The following is a 16,785-nucleotide window of genomic DNA, read 5'->3' on the forward strand; positions in this document are numbered from 1 at the left end:
ATTTAAGTTATGAGAATTGTATAGTAATGGCTAGATATTATATTACAGATCCAGGCACGTAGCTGTTCCTTATATTACTCATCGACTCACCAAAGGTGAGTTTTCACGAGCCCCTTTTAATGAATTGTTTTAATTATATTTTCCCGGGGCGGAAAACATGTCTTATTTAAAGTATTTAAGTACATACCGATCGTATGGAAATACTTGTACATTTATATATATATGGACTGATGCATAGAATATATAAAATGTTTATAATGTGTTATTGTTCTGGGGTAACATAGTTCCCAGGGGTTGTTATTGTTCTGGGGTAACATAGTTCCCAGGGGTTATTATTGTTCTGGGGTAACATAGTTCCCAGGGGTTATATTATTCTGGGGTAACATAGTTCCCAGGGGTTGATATTATGCTGGGGTAACATAGTTCCCAGGGGTTGTTATTATTCTGGGGTAACATAGTTCCCAGGGGTTGTTATTGTTCTGGGGTAACATAGTTCCCAGGGGTTATTATTATTCTGGGGTAACATAGTTCCCAGGGGTTATTATTATTCTGGGGTAACATAGTTCCCGGAAAGTTATTTGAAATGTTCTGGGGTAACTTAGTTCCCAGCATGATTATATGGTTAATAAATGATTATTAAAAATGATTTGTCAGTGTTTATTTAAATTAGTGAAACTCACCAACTATTCGTAGTTGACCCGTTTTCTTTACATGTTTTCTAGGTATGCCCAAGTTGGAATGATTGATATGTGCTTAAATATCTGTGCTACCTGTTGGAAGCTTGCTGCTCTATGTTTTGTAATGAACTCATTAATGTTTTATTGGTAATATATGTGTGTAACACCTAGACAGTAACGCAACTCGCAACAATGTAATATGTTATAAATTAATGTAGTGGTGTTTTCTTTATCAGCAATGCTGTTGATATCAGATGTGTCTGTTGCATCCCGTGTACGTTTCCGCTGCGGTTACGGGGTGTTACAATTAATCGGGTCACATTTTAATAACAACTTAAACAATTTCGCATGGGAGGAATTTCGCATAGAATTTCGCTTCGCATAACCTGTTTCGCTTCTCAAGGCTGAGCGAAGCGAAATACCTGTTTCGCTTCTCATGGCAGAGCGAAGCGAAATGACTATTTCGCTTCTCATGGCTGAGCGAAGCGAAATGCCTTCCTTTCAACGTTTTTACCATTTAAAAGCCATTTTTCTTCGTGGCTCTTCCTCGGGACCTGATTTAACCCTTTCCAAGGGTTTTGGGTTGTATCAACTTTGTATACTTGCGTTTTATAAGGCCTGAACATCGCATTTTGACCATATAACACTCTCGTGGGGTTATAACTTATCAAGTTCATGTTTTTCTTCCATCTTACACCGCGATCTATCCTTCTATCGGTTTGCATATCATGACTAACCATAAAAAAAAACTTAACCTTTTAAACCAAAACTCACCTTTTTGCTTCGGGTTTGGTTCGGATCATAGATCTGGATGTGTTCTTGCTATTCGAAGGCACTTAAACTCCAAAATCTTCCTTACTTTTGCTTGGATCCGAATCCGAAATGCTAGAGAGAAAGTGTGTGTTTTCTAGTGTGTGTGTGTGTTGTGTAAAGAAATGGTGAAAGGATGGGGGATGGCCTTATAGAGGTAGCCATGGGCCCCACCATCCACCTCCATTCTAATCTTATCTAAACACAAACACGCACACAACAAAACTAACGACACACCGATAATAATAAAACTTTCTGTTATTTATTAATTCTCAAAATACGGATGTTACAATGTGATTAGATAAACTGAAAGCATGCTAACCTTGCCTAGATTACTACTCAACCACACTTTTAACATAGCTAAGCAAACTTGATTTTTGGAGGAATTATGACAATGACAGGGAACCAAAACTTTGCCCCGACAATCTTACCACATTTCCGGTGTTTTTCTTTCAAAATTTTTTTTTGTTATATTTTTTTTTAGTTTTTATATTCATCCCTCCTTCCCACACTTGAGATACATTATCCTCAATGTAGGGTATTTAGGGTAACAAAAAAAAAACACACCACCACAAGCACAACCCTTAAATTCCAACTTGTCATTACTCCACCCAACCACCAAAGACCCAAACATAAACAGAAAAATATGATACAAAAATGTACAAGAGGACACCTGATTTGCTACCGACGCAGCTCAATATTAACGTGGTTGCGGTGGTCCAAAGATGGACGTCATCACGTCTGTGAATTCACCGAAACCAAACGCCCCCTGATCCTCTTCACCAGCTTGACCTTCTCCTTGTGTTTGATGCGGGTTCACCCATTCGGAATGACGCAATGGCGGCATGGGATAATTCACCGTACCATCATATAGTGGCAATGTGGTGTAGTCGACGATCGGTGGGTCAGCCACCACAGGTTGACCAGAATGCCATGCTTCATGCATTCTCCTTTAACGGTCATCCTCATACCGATGATTAATTTCTCTTTGCTCAGCATAAGCGTGGGTCCGGTTCCACACTTCTTGGCAATCATACATTTGCTTTTGGGCCCTTTCGATGCTCGCGCCATGAAAGTTTGGTGATCAAATATTTTCTAAGTTGTCTCGGCCCAATTATAGAAGTGTGCAGGCCTGTTGTTGATTATCACATCCCGCATGATGCCTTGGTGCGCCCAATTTGAATCAAATGTTTGCCTCGAATAGTCAAATGGTAGGGCACTTCCCGTCCTTGTCCTTGCGCACTTGAACTACCACCTACTCCTTCACTTTCCATTGCGACCCGCTCACTCGGTTCATCATCATAATCATCCTCTCCACTCTCTCCCTCTTCATCATCACTCTCACTTTCATCTTTTCTCCCAGTTGCAAAGGTCGCGCATCAACCTTCAATGCCCTCCATCTCTGTCCCTCACTTTTCAACATATGGTACCTGTCACTTGCTCGGTATTCCCAACCAACCCCCAACTTCATCACATCGAACGGCTTGTGTTTCTTCCCAACTCCAATATCATTATGTTCAATAACACCAAACCGCATCAACAATGCGGTAATCAACCGACAATGTGGAATAATCTTCCTATTCACATTATTGCGGCTTATACAGGAATGAAACAAGTGGTCCTCCATGCATCAAAGAATATAGAATCGGGACATCGAGATACCGAACTTCTTGCATATCCCCTCTTCTTGCCATGATATTGTGTAAACAAATGGTGAGCAACATCTGTGGCTCAATCTTCAAATTCTTCCTCAATAACTTCCCATCATAAGTTCCGGGTAAAAACAATGCTTCCAACATCATTCTCCACGTTGGATGCCTGTCGGGTTGATAATACAAGTCATTCAAATCTGGATATACGTAGTTTCTTTGAGGCTTACTGTCAAATCGTGCAATTTGCCTCAATGTTTCAAATGACATAGTGACCTCAATGTTGTTAACAGTTCCAACAAGCTTCATCCCCGAGGGTTTATTAAACGAAGGACATCTTAACGTTGCCATCCATTCTTCAATTTCATCGATGAAAACATACTTCTCGTTTCGATCATAACACCTGAGGGCTGCTTCCCAACCCAATGCCTTGAATCGATCAAAAACATCAAACGGGCCAAACTCACGTTCCGGGACCATTTTCTCACAAATAAATGCGTCGTACTTCTTTATCAATGTATTCATTTTCTCGTGAAACAACTCTGGTTGCCAACTCAAATCATGATCTGTTAGTGGTCCATGAGTCCAACCTGGTTTAACATACTCCACCTCTTCTTCCCATTCTTGTTATTGTTCTAACCTCCGCTTTTTTGCTTGTTCGGCAGCAGAGTTGCTAGGGGAACCCGCAATCCCTTTTCCTTTATCCTTAGCAGAACGTCCCATCTAAACAATGACACACATTAACCAAATCAGTATTAATCTCTATATACATTCCCACACTTGCTTATTTCTAAGGTTGTGAATATATGAAAGTCATAAATCATTTTTCACAAAATTTTGACATCATTTCGTTTAAACATAAGCATAATCCGTCTTCAACTTTTGTCAAACTTTAATTTTCCATACCATATTCACAACCATAACACAATTTCAAACTATCATCAAACTTTCTCCATTCAACAAGCAATTGTAAGTAATGTACAACATGTAATCTTAACTAATGAGTTTTGTAGCAAACGAGTGAAGAGAAACATACCTTTAAGCCGAATTAAACCCTCTAATCACTCAAACCACTAGTCACTTGCAAAACCCACTTGTTGTTCAAGATTTTCGTACCAAAAACGTCCACAATCGAACCCCAAAAAGTTAAGATTGATGAAAACCAAGCAAAGAATGTGATTCCTTGCGAAAATCTAGTCAATCTAGACCCAAAAATCTTTGATTTTTGTTAAGATTTGAAGAGGTTATGAATTGGGGATTAGGGTTTGGTAGAGAAAGATGTTAGGAAGATGGTGAGATGAATGGAGGGAAGTAGAAGATAAATGTTTATGTGGCTAGGATTTTCGGATTATTAAAAACTTTTTTTTTATAACCTGCAGGAGCCCGTCGCTCTTTCACATCCACCGTAAGCTACGGTGGCTACTGTAGCTTACGGTAGGTCCTAGCGTGAGAAACCCAGCTAGCCACCGTAGGGATTATCAAGTCCACCGTAAGCTATGGTGGCACCTGATGGAAAACTCTTTTTTTTTTAAATCAAACAAAGTCATGAAAAAGTAAATAAAAAAAACTAGAAATTACCCTACCCCCCATGAAAAACCCGAGTTGTCCTCAACACGGTGAAGAGATTCTTGAGAATTCCCCACACTTGATTTGGACAACCTCGTAACGAGAAAGGTAATTTTGAAGACCAAATTTGAACAAAAACTAAACTAAATTATACAAAAAACCTAGACCGTTTATTTGGTTATTTCCTCAGGCAACCGCACCAGGTAGCCCACCTTGTCCACTTCCCACATGTTAATATCCTTACCCTCCAAGTATGGTTTAAGTCGGTGTCCGTTCACAGTTTGTCTTACTTGATTTTGCAAGTCTTCAATTTCCACATCACCAAACTTACCCACTCGTGTTATCACATACGGGCCCATCCATTTGCTTTTCAATTTTCCGGGAAAAAGCGTAAGCCGTGAATTATATAACCAAAACTTTTGCCCTTCTTCAAAAACCCGCTTCCTCAACTTGGCATCATGAACCTTTTTCAACTTATCTTTGTATGCCAATGCACATTCATATGCTTCATCCCTTATCTCTTCCAATTCCGCCAACTTCAACTTTCTCAACCCACAGGCTTCATTGTAATCCATGTTCACACTCTTAATAGCCCACAATGCTCGATGAGCCAACTCCATAGGCAAATGTCATCCTTTCCCATAAACCAACCGGTAAGGAGTCGTTCCTATAGGCGTTTTATAAGCGGTTTGATATGCCCATAGTGTATCATCCAACTTCACCGACCAATCCTTCCTATCAACCCGCACCATTTTCATCAATATTTCTTTAATTTGTCGGTTGGACACTTCAACTTGTCCACTTGTTTGCAGGTGATACGAAGTAGCAATTCGATGATTCACATTATACCGCTTTAACAATTTCCCGAAATTGAAATTCTTGAAGTGCGTTCCCCCATCGCTTATAATCACTCTTGGAATTCCAAATCTTGCAAAAATATTGGATTGAACAAACTAACATACCACGGTGTGATCATTAGTTCTTGTTGCTATGGCCTCGACCCACTTTGAAACATAATCTACCGCCACCAAAAAATATAAGTACCCGCAAGAATTTGGAAACGGGCCCATAAAGTCAATGCCCCATACATCGAAAATGTCAACCACCAATATGGGTTGTAACGGCATCTCATCCGTTTTGAAATTCCGCCCATCTTTTGACAATTAACACAATGGCGGGCATATTCACTTGCATCTATAAAAATAGTGGGCCAATAAAACCCACTTGTAAGAATTCGATAACCCGTCTTTTGCCCACTAAAATGACCACCACAAGCGGATGAATGAGCATGTGCCAAAATCTCTTGAACTTCCGATTCGGGAATGCAACGCCGAATGATTTGATCGGCACCAATTTTGAACAAATCGGGCTCATCCCAAATATATTGATTGACTTGGGAGAGAAATTGTTGTCTCCTTTTCTTGGCCCAATTTTTCGGCATCTCACCCGTGGCCAGATAATTGACAAAATGCGCATACCATGGTATAGTGGACACGACTAACAACTGTTCATCCGGAAATCTCTCATTGATTTCATATGAATCATCCACACCTTCCAAAGGAATCCTCGATAAGTGGTCTGCCACCACATTTTCACACCCCTTCTTATCTCGGATCTCCAAATCGAACTCTTGTAACAATAAGACCCAACAAATCAAATGGGGTTTTGCATCTTTCTTCTCCATGAGGTAACGAACCGCACTATGATCCGAATAGACCGCAACCTTACTTCCCCATATATATGACCGAAACTTATCTAAGGCGTACACCACCGCAAGTAATTCTTTTTCAGTAGTGGTGTAATTCAATTGTGCCTCGGATAACGTTTTGCTTGCATAGTAAATCACCACCGGCTTCTTATCAATTCTTTGACCCAAAACTGCTCCAATCGTGGTATCACGTCCAATCCGGCGATTGCAAATTCGGTGCTTGCACTAATTTTTCCTTCAAAACATCAAATGCTTGCAAACAATCATTAGTAAAATCAAATGCAACATCTTTTAGCAACAAATTGCATAAAGGGTTAGTAATCACACTAAAACATTTAATAAACCACCAGTAAAACCCAGCATGCCCCAAAAACGACCTTACCCCTTTTACATTTTTCGACGGTGGTAATGAAGAAATAACCTTAATTTTTGCTTTATCTACCTCCATTCCCCGACTTGAAACTACATGCCCCAACACAATACCCTCTTGTACCATGAAATGACTTTTCTCCTAACTTAAAACCAAATTAGTCTCAACACAACGTTTTAAAACTTTTTCCAATTCATCAAGACATCTTTCAAAAGTTGACCCAAAAATAGAAAAGTCATCCATAAATACCTCAAGTGAATCCCCAACCGTATCCGAAAAAATACTTATCATACATCGTTGGAATGTGGCCGGGGCATTACACAATCCTAATGGCATTCGACTAAAGGCAAAAGTGCCATATGGACATGTAAATGTGGTTTTGTGTTGGTCGTCGGGATGGATTGCAATTTGATTATATCCCGAGTAACCATCCAAAAAACAATAAAATTTTTTACCCGATAATTTTTCAATAATTTGGTCAATAAAAGGTAATGGAAATTGATCTTTTGAGGTAGCCGCATTTAACTTCCTATAATCAATGCACACTCGCCACCGGGTTACCGGTCGGGTGGCGATTTGTTCACCACTTTCATCTTTAATTACCTGAATGCCAGCTTTCTTTGGAACTACCTGTGTTGGACTTACCCATGCACTGTCTGAAATTGGATAGATGATTCCCGCATCCAACCATTTGATAACTTCCTTTTTCACCACCTCTCGCAAATCGGGTACTTGTTTTATTGCCTCAAGTAAAGGAATATTAACTTTAACCTGTTTAAATACCTCCCACGTCTCCTCCTTTTGAGGATCCCGTTTTAAAATCACATTTTTCTTACTCGGATCGACCAAAGCCGAAGGAAATTGAATTGGAACCTATCCCACTTCCTTACTTTTATCGTTTAAAAGTTCATTTTGATCCGACTTTTTGCTTGAAAACGTGGATGGTTTAGGGGGTTGAATGGGTGAAGATTGTTCATCTTCACTTTCTACTCCCGTCACATCCTCTACCACACCTTCAACTAATTCCGGTGTAGTATTGATTTTAAACTCCTTACCACTTCTTAAAACACTTACCTGATTAATCTGCATTGCGAGAAGTAGTGTGAGTAGGGTTCACCTTGGTGTCACTCGGGAGTTGACCTTTATTCTTCTTCAAATTGGATACCTCAGTTGCAAGTTGGCCCATTTGAGTTGTTAATGATTGAATGACCTTATCACGAATTTCATCCTTTTGTACACGAGCTTCATCCAACTGATTCCTCTTTTGCATCTCTTGTTGCATCATCTTTAGCATGTCCATCACTTCATTCCCACTTGATGAACTTTGGCCCGAAGATCCACCTTGATTACCACCCGTTCCTTGAAATTGACCTTGATTTCCTTGGTTGAAGTATTGTTGACGAGGGATAAAGGTGGTTTGAAAAGTCCCTTGGAAATTCGGATTGAGTTGAGTTGCTTGATTTCCATAACAGAAATGTGGATGATTTCTCAACACGGGGTGATAAGTGTTTGAGTTCATGTTGAAATTCCGATTACCACCCCCTTGACCTTGAAGTGAATTTACCTCTTCAACTTGTTCTTGACCTATGGTACACACATCAGCCCCATGACCCAACTCATTACAATTGGTACAAACATCAATTCTTTGATTAGTAGTTTGTACCCCCACATCTTCCACGGCATGAACTTGCGGTCTTCCAATTGCCGGTCTCGCTCTTCTTGCAGTTTGAGCCTTTCTCTTTGAAGTGACCGACATTTTCTCCAAAAATGCCCAATCATCTTGTTCATAATTGGTACCGAATGTACCATTTGTGATTGACATTAAATCCCTCTCATCTTCCCCATTCAACCTTTCATGGAACGCATTTAACAACTCCCAAAGAGCTATACCATGATGAGGACAATTCTTGATCATCATATTGAACCTCTCGAATGCTTAATGAAACATTTCACCCGATTGTTGTTAGAAAGACCTCAAACTTCGTCTCGCATCATTAGCCTTTTGGGCCGTGTAAAACTCTTCTAAGAACCTTTGTTGCATTTCGGACCAAGTGTAAATTGATGCGGATGGCAATGTGTAGAACCATCTTTTCGCCTTATCCTCCAACGAAAATTGAAACAAAACCAATTTCACCTCATCCGGTGAGAAACCTTGACCCCCAATCGTGTTGCAAATAGAGTCATATGTCTCCAAGTGAAAATAGGGTTCCTCCATTGCAAGACCCTTGTACTTTGGTAAACTTTGATGTGCATTAGTTCTCACCTCAAATGTTCTTCCATTTTAGTTTTGAGGAATAACCACCAGAGATGGGTTATTGGTGATAATTGGTCGAAAATGAGCCTCTATTCCCCTAACCATTTCCCTTGCATGTCTTCTTGGTACCCCCAATGGTACTCTTGGTTGACCCATTTGTTAGTAAACGGACCTTTGTTGCATATTCTGTTGAACTTGTGGTTGGGGATTTGGTTGTTGGAATTGAGGTTGTTGATAATGCGGTTGTTGTGGAACTTGTTGCAATGGTTGTGGTTGTTGTACTTGATTGATAAGTGGCCCACCCCATAGTTGCACTTGTTGTTGCGGTTGAAAGTCGGATCCATACCCAAACTGCCCTTGAATCTTCAACTGATTCCCATCAACCCCACTTGAATAACCTTCTTCAAACTCTTCATACCCTTCATTGCCATCACAATACCGTGGCCCACCAAAAAAATGTGGTCCCGATCTTTGACCGGTGAAGTATGGGTTATGGGTGGGTCTTGAGGGAATGCGTATGGTTGTTGAGTGTAAATTGGGTGTTGTTGAGAATGAAAACGTGATTGTTGTGATGAATTTGAATATTGTCCTTGAGTGGGCATAAAACTTGTCAAGGGTGGAAGGTTGATTGGTGGTTGAAAGCTAAATACGGTTGAAGTAGGTTCACCTTGTTTTCCCTTTGCAGAATCTGGTTCTGACGAAAGGTTCTCTCGATTTCAGGATCAAACGCTAACGATGATGAAGACCAAGAGCGTCTTGTATGCATATACCTGTAAGTACTTGAAAACTAGCACAACCCGCGTAAAACTGACAATAACAATTTAAACAAAAAGTACAAAAATAACACACGTTGCGCACTAGTCCCCGGCAACGGCGCCAAAATTTGGCACGAGGCCGAAGACTCGCGCAAAAATAAACCAATTACAACAAACTAGATAGCGGTAAGTGGGTGTCGAACATGAGGAGTTTGTGGAATATGCGTTACTGAGTAGCTTACATTTAAACTAATATAAATATAAATGACAGGAAGTAATTTTCAAGTTGGTTTTTGATTAGATTTTAAGAACTAAATTAACTAATACGAAAATTGTAAACAATTTGATCAAGCAAGTATTTCTCTTGGAATTTGGGTTATCACGCAACACTCTTATTAAAGTTCAATGGATAAATCATAATATCTTGATTTTGTGTAAATGTGATATTTGTGATTAATCAAGAACTAAGTACTCGGATTACTTGAACGCAAGGTTGTTACTTGTTAATCAATCAATATGTTCTTAACCCTCATTCCTTCTACTAAATCTCAATTGTCAATGACACCAAGAATGTATAGAACGAAACTAGGTTTAACACGATATGGACAAATTACAAACAATCAAACAAACATCATAGCTATACTAACATTAATAATTAGATAACCAATCCAAATTCAGGAACAATAAACATAAGTGTATTATGAATAACCTTACATCTAAGAGAAACACCAAAGGGTTTAGCCACACATGATTGGCATCATTGATTCAATCTTTAATCCAAAGCAATCAAAGATTATAGTGTTAATCTTCAATTAAAATCACCTAAAATATTGTTTCAAGGCACCAAAATCACCCCCCCCACAAATGTCTGTCACGGAATATCATGAAAAGGATCTCAAAAGCCAATTATAACATTAAATTGGAGTGGTAGCCGTCACCAGCGTGCAGGCCCCACCGTAAGCTACGGTGGCCATCGTAGCTTACGGTGGCTTTGAAAACCACTACGGTAGGTTCTAACTGTTTACGGTAGGGAGCTACGGTGGAACCCTACCGTAAGATACGGTAGCCTTAGCTCCAACACACTTGATCTTCTTTGACTTGTTGACTGCCATCGCCAACTCTCGAGTCCTTTGCTCCTCTCCATCATAGTTCACTTGAATCGCCATTTTTAGCACTTGAACCTACAAACGCACGACATAGTGTAGTAATCCAAATTCGTGAAATTAAACATAAACGCATACGTTTTAACAAGAAATACTACAGTTAAGGGTGGTTCTACAATCCACCCGTCACTCGCCATCTCCAATAGTCCTCCAAAATCTAGCCAAATCGGTAGTCGAAATCCAGTGAGGCTGAGAAGCAGCCGACCCCGTAGTAAACCCCCGAATACTTTCCCGAAACTCGGGACCAGTCACCTCATGTTCCCCATATAAACCTGCAATCACAGCAAACCAGGGCACCTTGAACTGAAACAACTCTCTCCCTAACGCAAAGCTGACCGCGTATGGCTCATCAAAATCTTTCGGATTATATCAAAAATTGGAGTAAAACTCATAAATCAGCTCCACATACTGCTTCTACTCAAACCTCAAAATATCTCTCCAACGTCCCGATAACAAACTATCAAGTCTCGGTACCTGCCCAATAGATTCTAACGCCTCCCAATCAAACGTACGATGTCGGAATATCTCCATGTCACAAATCTGCTTATACATCTCATATTCTGGAGTATCGGGGAGGAATCATAATATTTGGTGGTCCTGCTCATCTCCCCCGGTGATCTCCTCAACTGCGGCCCCGAAAGCCTCAACCTCGTTTCCTGTATATCTGATCGGCACGCGTGTATGCTGCTGAGAAGTAGAGTCAAACGCATGCTGTTGTTTGGACCTTTTCCTCGACATCTGCAAGTAAATATACCAAATAAGTTCATGTCAAAACAAAGATGAGTGACAACCGTATAGCATTTTTGGTCGCGGTTGCCCTCACTAATAAAAACATAATAAAAAATATTTTTGAATTTTTAAAATTTTAATTTTTTTTAACTAAACTCAAAATAAATTCCTCAAAACCGCTTGTGCAAAACAAAACATGTCGCTTTCAACGAAAAATCAATTCCGACACTTAAATACTTATGAACCCAACAAAACAACACCTTCCACTCACTCGTTTTCACAAACCGACATATACTTGTTACTTTTCGAAACTTTCTTCGCCGAAAAATTTCCTTTTGTATAAAAATACCCAAAATCACCGACCTCTTAAAATACCGACCCAAAATCACAACTTTTGTCACACTTTTTCAAAACTTCAACTCGACAACTCGCCGTAAAATTATTCCGGTGACCAAAAACCTTTTGAAAACACTATCATTCATCAAAAACTTCACAACCCATTTCAAAATCCGGCCAAAACTTCCAATAATCCGGTAAACCCAACCCGGTAAAACCGACATCGACTACCCCCAAAATCAACCGAACCCATCAATCCCCAAACACACCCAATAACATGCATTCATCAAACCCCCAAGAAATCTGATATACGCCATTCAAACTAAAAACAAACCAATTACAAACAAAATTAAATACATACCTTTCAATCGGGTTCGTCAAGGATGATGAAATTAAATAATGAAAGTGATGGTAACGACGGTGGCGACCGGAGACAGTGGTGACAGGGGTGGTGGCGGCCGGAATTGAGTGTGTGGTTAAGGTTAAAGATAAGAAAGATATGGTGAAAGTGATGGGGAAATCGTATTTTATAAAAATTTTCGTCAGATTTGTGCATCTTCGCGATACGCGAAGATTCAAGTTTGACCGTTGACTATTGACTTTTGAATTTGACTGACCGTTTTACTTTTTAGCATCTTCGCGATACGCGAAGATGCAAGGCCTGCATCTTCGCGGTACGCGAAGATGCACCTTTTCATCAGGAAATTTTAATGGTTTTAAGCTTTTAAAATATTCATCTGTTAAGTGTTATTCGAGCTATTTCCTCTGCCACCTGCTTCGGTCGCCACATACCAATCACCTACGTACCTGGGGTTCCCTCTAGCGACGCACGTGCTTACCTAATTTTATTCCAACGCTAATCATCGTGTCACTTCCCCACACTCGATCCTTGCTCTACACTGCACGATTTGAGGAAAACTATTGGCTAACTAGACTAATTATACAGAAAATACAATATACAAATGCCGGGTTGCCTCCCGGTTAGCGCAATTGAATGTCTATAGCTCGAAATTCCTTGGTTCCTCAATCAACCGAATATGTCGGCTCGTCCGCCAAAACGCAAACCTCCGACTCATGTATCTCCTTGTTCATATCCGCATCCTCCAAATAGGGCTTCAATCGATGACCGTTCAACACTTGTCTCAGATGATCATCAAAATCTTTGATCTCAACTTCACCGAATTTTCCAACTCTCTTGACTTGATAAGGTCCCGTCTACTTGCTTTTCAATTTGCCTGGGAAAAGTTTCAGTCTTGAGTAGTACAACCACACTCGTTGCTCGAACATCCTTCTTCTTAGCTTAGCATCGTGAACTCTTTTCATCTTGTCTTTATATGAGGATGCACACTCATAAGCTTCATCTCTCAACTCTTCCAACTCGCATATGTTTAACTTCCTTTGTTTACCTACACACTCATAGTCTATATTAATATTCTTAACCGCCCATAGCGCACGATGGGCTAGCTCGACAGGTAAATGACAACCTTTTCCGTAAACCAACCGATAAAGGGTGGTTCCAATAGGGGATTTAAAAGTGGTCTCGTAAGCCCATAAAGCATCATTTAGTTTATTTCACCAATATTTCCCATCGGGCCTTACCGTTTTTTTGTAAAATCTCTTTGATTTGCCTATTAGAAACCTCCACTTGCCAACTCGTTTGAGTGTGATATGGAGTGGCAATGCGGTGGTTTACGCCATACCGTTTAAGTAGTTTGCCAAAATTAAAGTTTTTGAAACATGAACCCCCATCACTAATGATAACGTGGGGGAACACCAAAACGTGAAAGAATATTAGACTGGACAAACTTACAAACAACGGTATGGTCATTCGTCTTGGTGGCGATTGCTTCTACCCATTTAGACACATAATCGACCACCACCAAGATATAAAGATTACCGAGAATTAGGAAATGGGCCCATGAAATCAATCCCCCAAACATCAAAGATGTCGACAACGAGGATTGGTTGCATGGGCATTTCGTCCCTCTTTCAAATACCCCCTATCTGTTGACATCTAACACAATTCTTGACAAACGCTGCGGCATCCTTGAATATGGTAGGCCAATAGAATCCGCATGCAAGCACTCGATGTCCTGTCTTCTGGCCTCTGAAATGGCCTCCACAAGGTGATGAATGGGCATGATACAAAACACTCTGCATCTCTTCCTCCGGTATGCACCACCTCATTACTTGATCCGCTCGAACTCTAAACAAATCCGGATCTTCCCATGCATAGTGCTTCACCTGCGAGAGGAAGTGTTGTTTCTTTTTCTTTGGCCAAAACTCCGAAATTATATCTGCAACATGAAAATTAATAATGTCAGCATACCATGGCAAAGTTGAAACAGAAAACAATTGCTCATCCGGGAAAGACTCATTGATGGCCCTCTCGTCTTTCTCCTCTTCTTCTTGTCCCACAAGTCTCGATAAATGATCCGCCACCACGTTCTCGCTTCCTTTCTTGTCGCGAATCTCCACATCAAACTCTTGGAGCAGTAAAATCCATCTGATCAAGCGCGACTTCGCGTCCTTCTTCTCCATCAAATACTTGATTGCGCTGTGATCTGAAAAAACAATAACCTTGCTCCCCCAAATGTAAGATCGAAACTTATCAAGTGCATATACTACCTCGAGCAACTCCTTTTCCGTAGTGGTGTAATTAATTTAAGCATCGGAAAGGGTTTTGCTTGCGTAGTAAATGGCAACGGGCTTCTTATCCACCCGTTGACCCAACACGGCCCCGACCGCGTAGTCACTTGCATCACACATAATCTCAAATGGGAGATACCAATCAGGTGACAACAAGATCAGGGCTTCAACCAATTTGTTTTTTAGGACATTAAATGCATTAAGACACTCTTCGTTAAAAACAAATTGTACATCTTTTAATAACAAATTACACACCGGTTTTGATATGACACTAAAATTCTTAATGAACCGTTGGTAAAATCCGGCATGACCCAAAAATGCCCTTATCCCTTTTATATTAGTAGGCGGTGGTAAATTAGATATAACTTGGATTTCCGCCAGGTCAACCTCAATCCCCCTACTTGAGATGACATGTCCCAAAACCGTCCCCTCCTAAACCATAAAGTGGCTCTTTTCCCAACTTAAGACCAAATTCGTTTCCACACATCTTTTTAAAACTTGAGTTAATTCGTTGAAGCATTTTTCAAAAGATGATCCAAAGATAGAAAAATCGTCCATAAAAATTTCAAGTGAATCCCCGACCATATCTGAAAAGATACTCATCATGCACCTCTGAAAGGTGGCCGGGGCATTACAGAAACCAAAAGGCATTCGCCTAAATGCGAAGGTGCCATATGGACACGTGAAAGTGGTCTTATGTGGTCATCGGGGTGAATAGCAATCTGATTGTACCCCGAATAGCCGTCTAGAAAATAATAAAACTTCTGACCTGCAAGTTTCTCGATAATTTGGTCAATGAACAGCAAGGAAAAATGGTCTTTAGATGTTGCCGCATTCAACTTCCTGTAATCAACACAAATCCGCCACCCGGTTACCGGTCGGGTGGCGATTTCCTCACCTTTCTCATTACGGTTTATTTGAATACCCGCCTTCTTTGGAACTGTTTGCGTCGGACTTACCCACGTACTGTCTGAGATCGGAAAAATGATGCCCACGTCCAACCACTTCAAAACCTCCTTCTTCACTACTTCCCGCATGTTTGGGTTCAACCTTCTTTGTGCATCATGAGCAGGTTTTGCCTCGGGATCGGTGATGATCTTATGCATGAATGGATGGGCTGATCCATCTCAAATCTGATATCGTCCAACCAATCGCCACCTTATGCTCTCTCAAGACTTCCACCAACGCCTTCTCTTGGTCATTTTCCAAATTTGCAGCGATGATGGCCGGTAATGTCTCTCCCTCTCCCGAAAACACGTATTTCAGATGTTTCGGGAGCTCCTTCAATTCAACAGCCGGCAGAATCTCCAATGACGGTTTCAACTTTGAATCGATCGTATCAGGCAACCGCTCCACTTGCTGAGACCATGGCGGTTTCCCAATACTTGCCGCATACAACTCCACTTCTCTCTCTTATTCTTGTAACTGTATAACATGCTCAACTGCTTTCCTGCAACAAATAGCAGACTCCTCTGTGGAATCATCCCCACTTCCGTGAGGGTTCAACCCGTCAATGACTTCAGCCGCGAAGCATTCGTTACTTACCAGAGGGTTAGACAAGTTTGAAAACACATTAAGCCTAAGATTCTTATTACCAAATGCCATGTCCACTACCCCGGTTCTACAATTAATCAAAGCATTCTCGGTGGCCAAAAAGGGCCATCCGAGAATCACGTTCGGTTGCCGTTTTGGGTCAACTGTCACGTAGTCTAGAACCAGGAAGTCAACCGGGTAATAGAAATCTTCTATCATCACAATCACATTGGTCACGATTCCCCTAGGAAGCTTGAGTGTCAAATTGGCCAACACCACGGTTGTGTCGGCTTTTCTAAGTGGACCAAATCGTACTGGTCATACAAGCTTCCCGGGAGAATACTCACCCCAGCCCCAAGATCTAATAACGCTCTAGTCATTTTAAAATCGCCCACTTGAATGGGTATAATTGGCATTCCCGGATCTTGTAGCTTGGGTGGGAGGATACCAGTCAAAACCGAACTCACATTTGAAGTTAAGTCAACCTGTTTGGGCAACTTGTGAGTTCGTTTTTGAGTACACAGGTCTTTCAAATATTTAGCATATGCGGGGACTTGTTTAATTGCATCTGTAAGGGATAAATTAA

General features: G+C 40.7%; 3 protein-coding genes across 3 annotated transcripts; all 3 read right to left on the reverse strand.

The window, feature by feature from the left end:
* Positions 1 to 3,763: 3,763 nt before the first annotated feature.
* On the reverse strand, positions 3,764 to 5,322 carry LOC143572851 (uncharacterized). Its single transcript, XM_077057898.1, has 2 exons — positions 4,915 to 5,322; positions 3,764 to 3,859 (listed from the first exon to the last, which is right to left on the reverse strand). The coding sequence occupies exons 1-2, from the start codon at positions 5,320 to 5,322 to the stop codon at positions 3,764 to 3,766; spliced, it is 504 nt and encodes a 167-aa protein (XP_076914013.1).
* Positions 5,323 to 5,720: 398 nt separating this feature from the next.
* LOC143572852 (uncharacterized) lies at positions 5,721 to 6,386 on the reverse strand. Its single transcript, XM_077057899.1, has one exon. It carries the CDS (start codon positions 6,384 to 6,386, stop codon positions 5,721 to 5,723), a length of 666 nt encoding a protein of 221 aa, XP_076914014.1.
* Positions 6,387 to 11,531: 5,145 nt separating this feature from the next.
* On the reverse strand, positions 11,532 to 14,558 carry LOC143572853 (uncharacterized). Its single transcript, XM_077057901.1, has 2 exons — positions 14,037 to 14,558; positions 11,532 to 11,690 (listed from the first exon to the last, which is right to left on the reverse strand). Exons 1-2 carry the CDS (start codon positions 14,556 to 14,558, stop codon positions 11,532 to 11,534), a joined length of 681 nt encoding a protein of 226 aa, XP_076914016.1.
* Between the last annotated feature and the right edge of the window lie 2,227 nt (positions 14,559 to 16,785).

Source organism: Bidens hawaiensis, unplaced genomic scaffold (assembly GCF_021521415.1).
Source record: "Bidens hawaiensis isolate Kalapana, Puna unplaced genomic scaffold, B.hawaiensis_p1.1 tig00026067_1, whole genome shotgun sequence".
Taxonomy (NCBI): Eukaryota; Viridiplantae; Streptophyta; class Magnoliopsida; order Asterales; family Asteraceae; genus Bidens; species Bidens hawaiensis.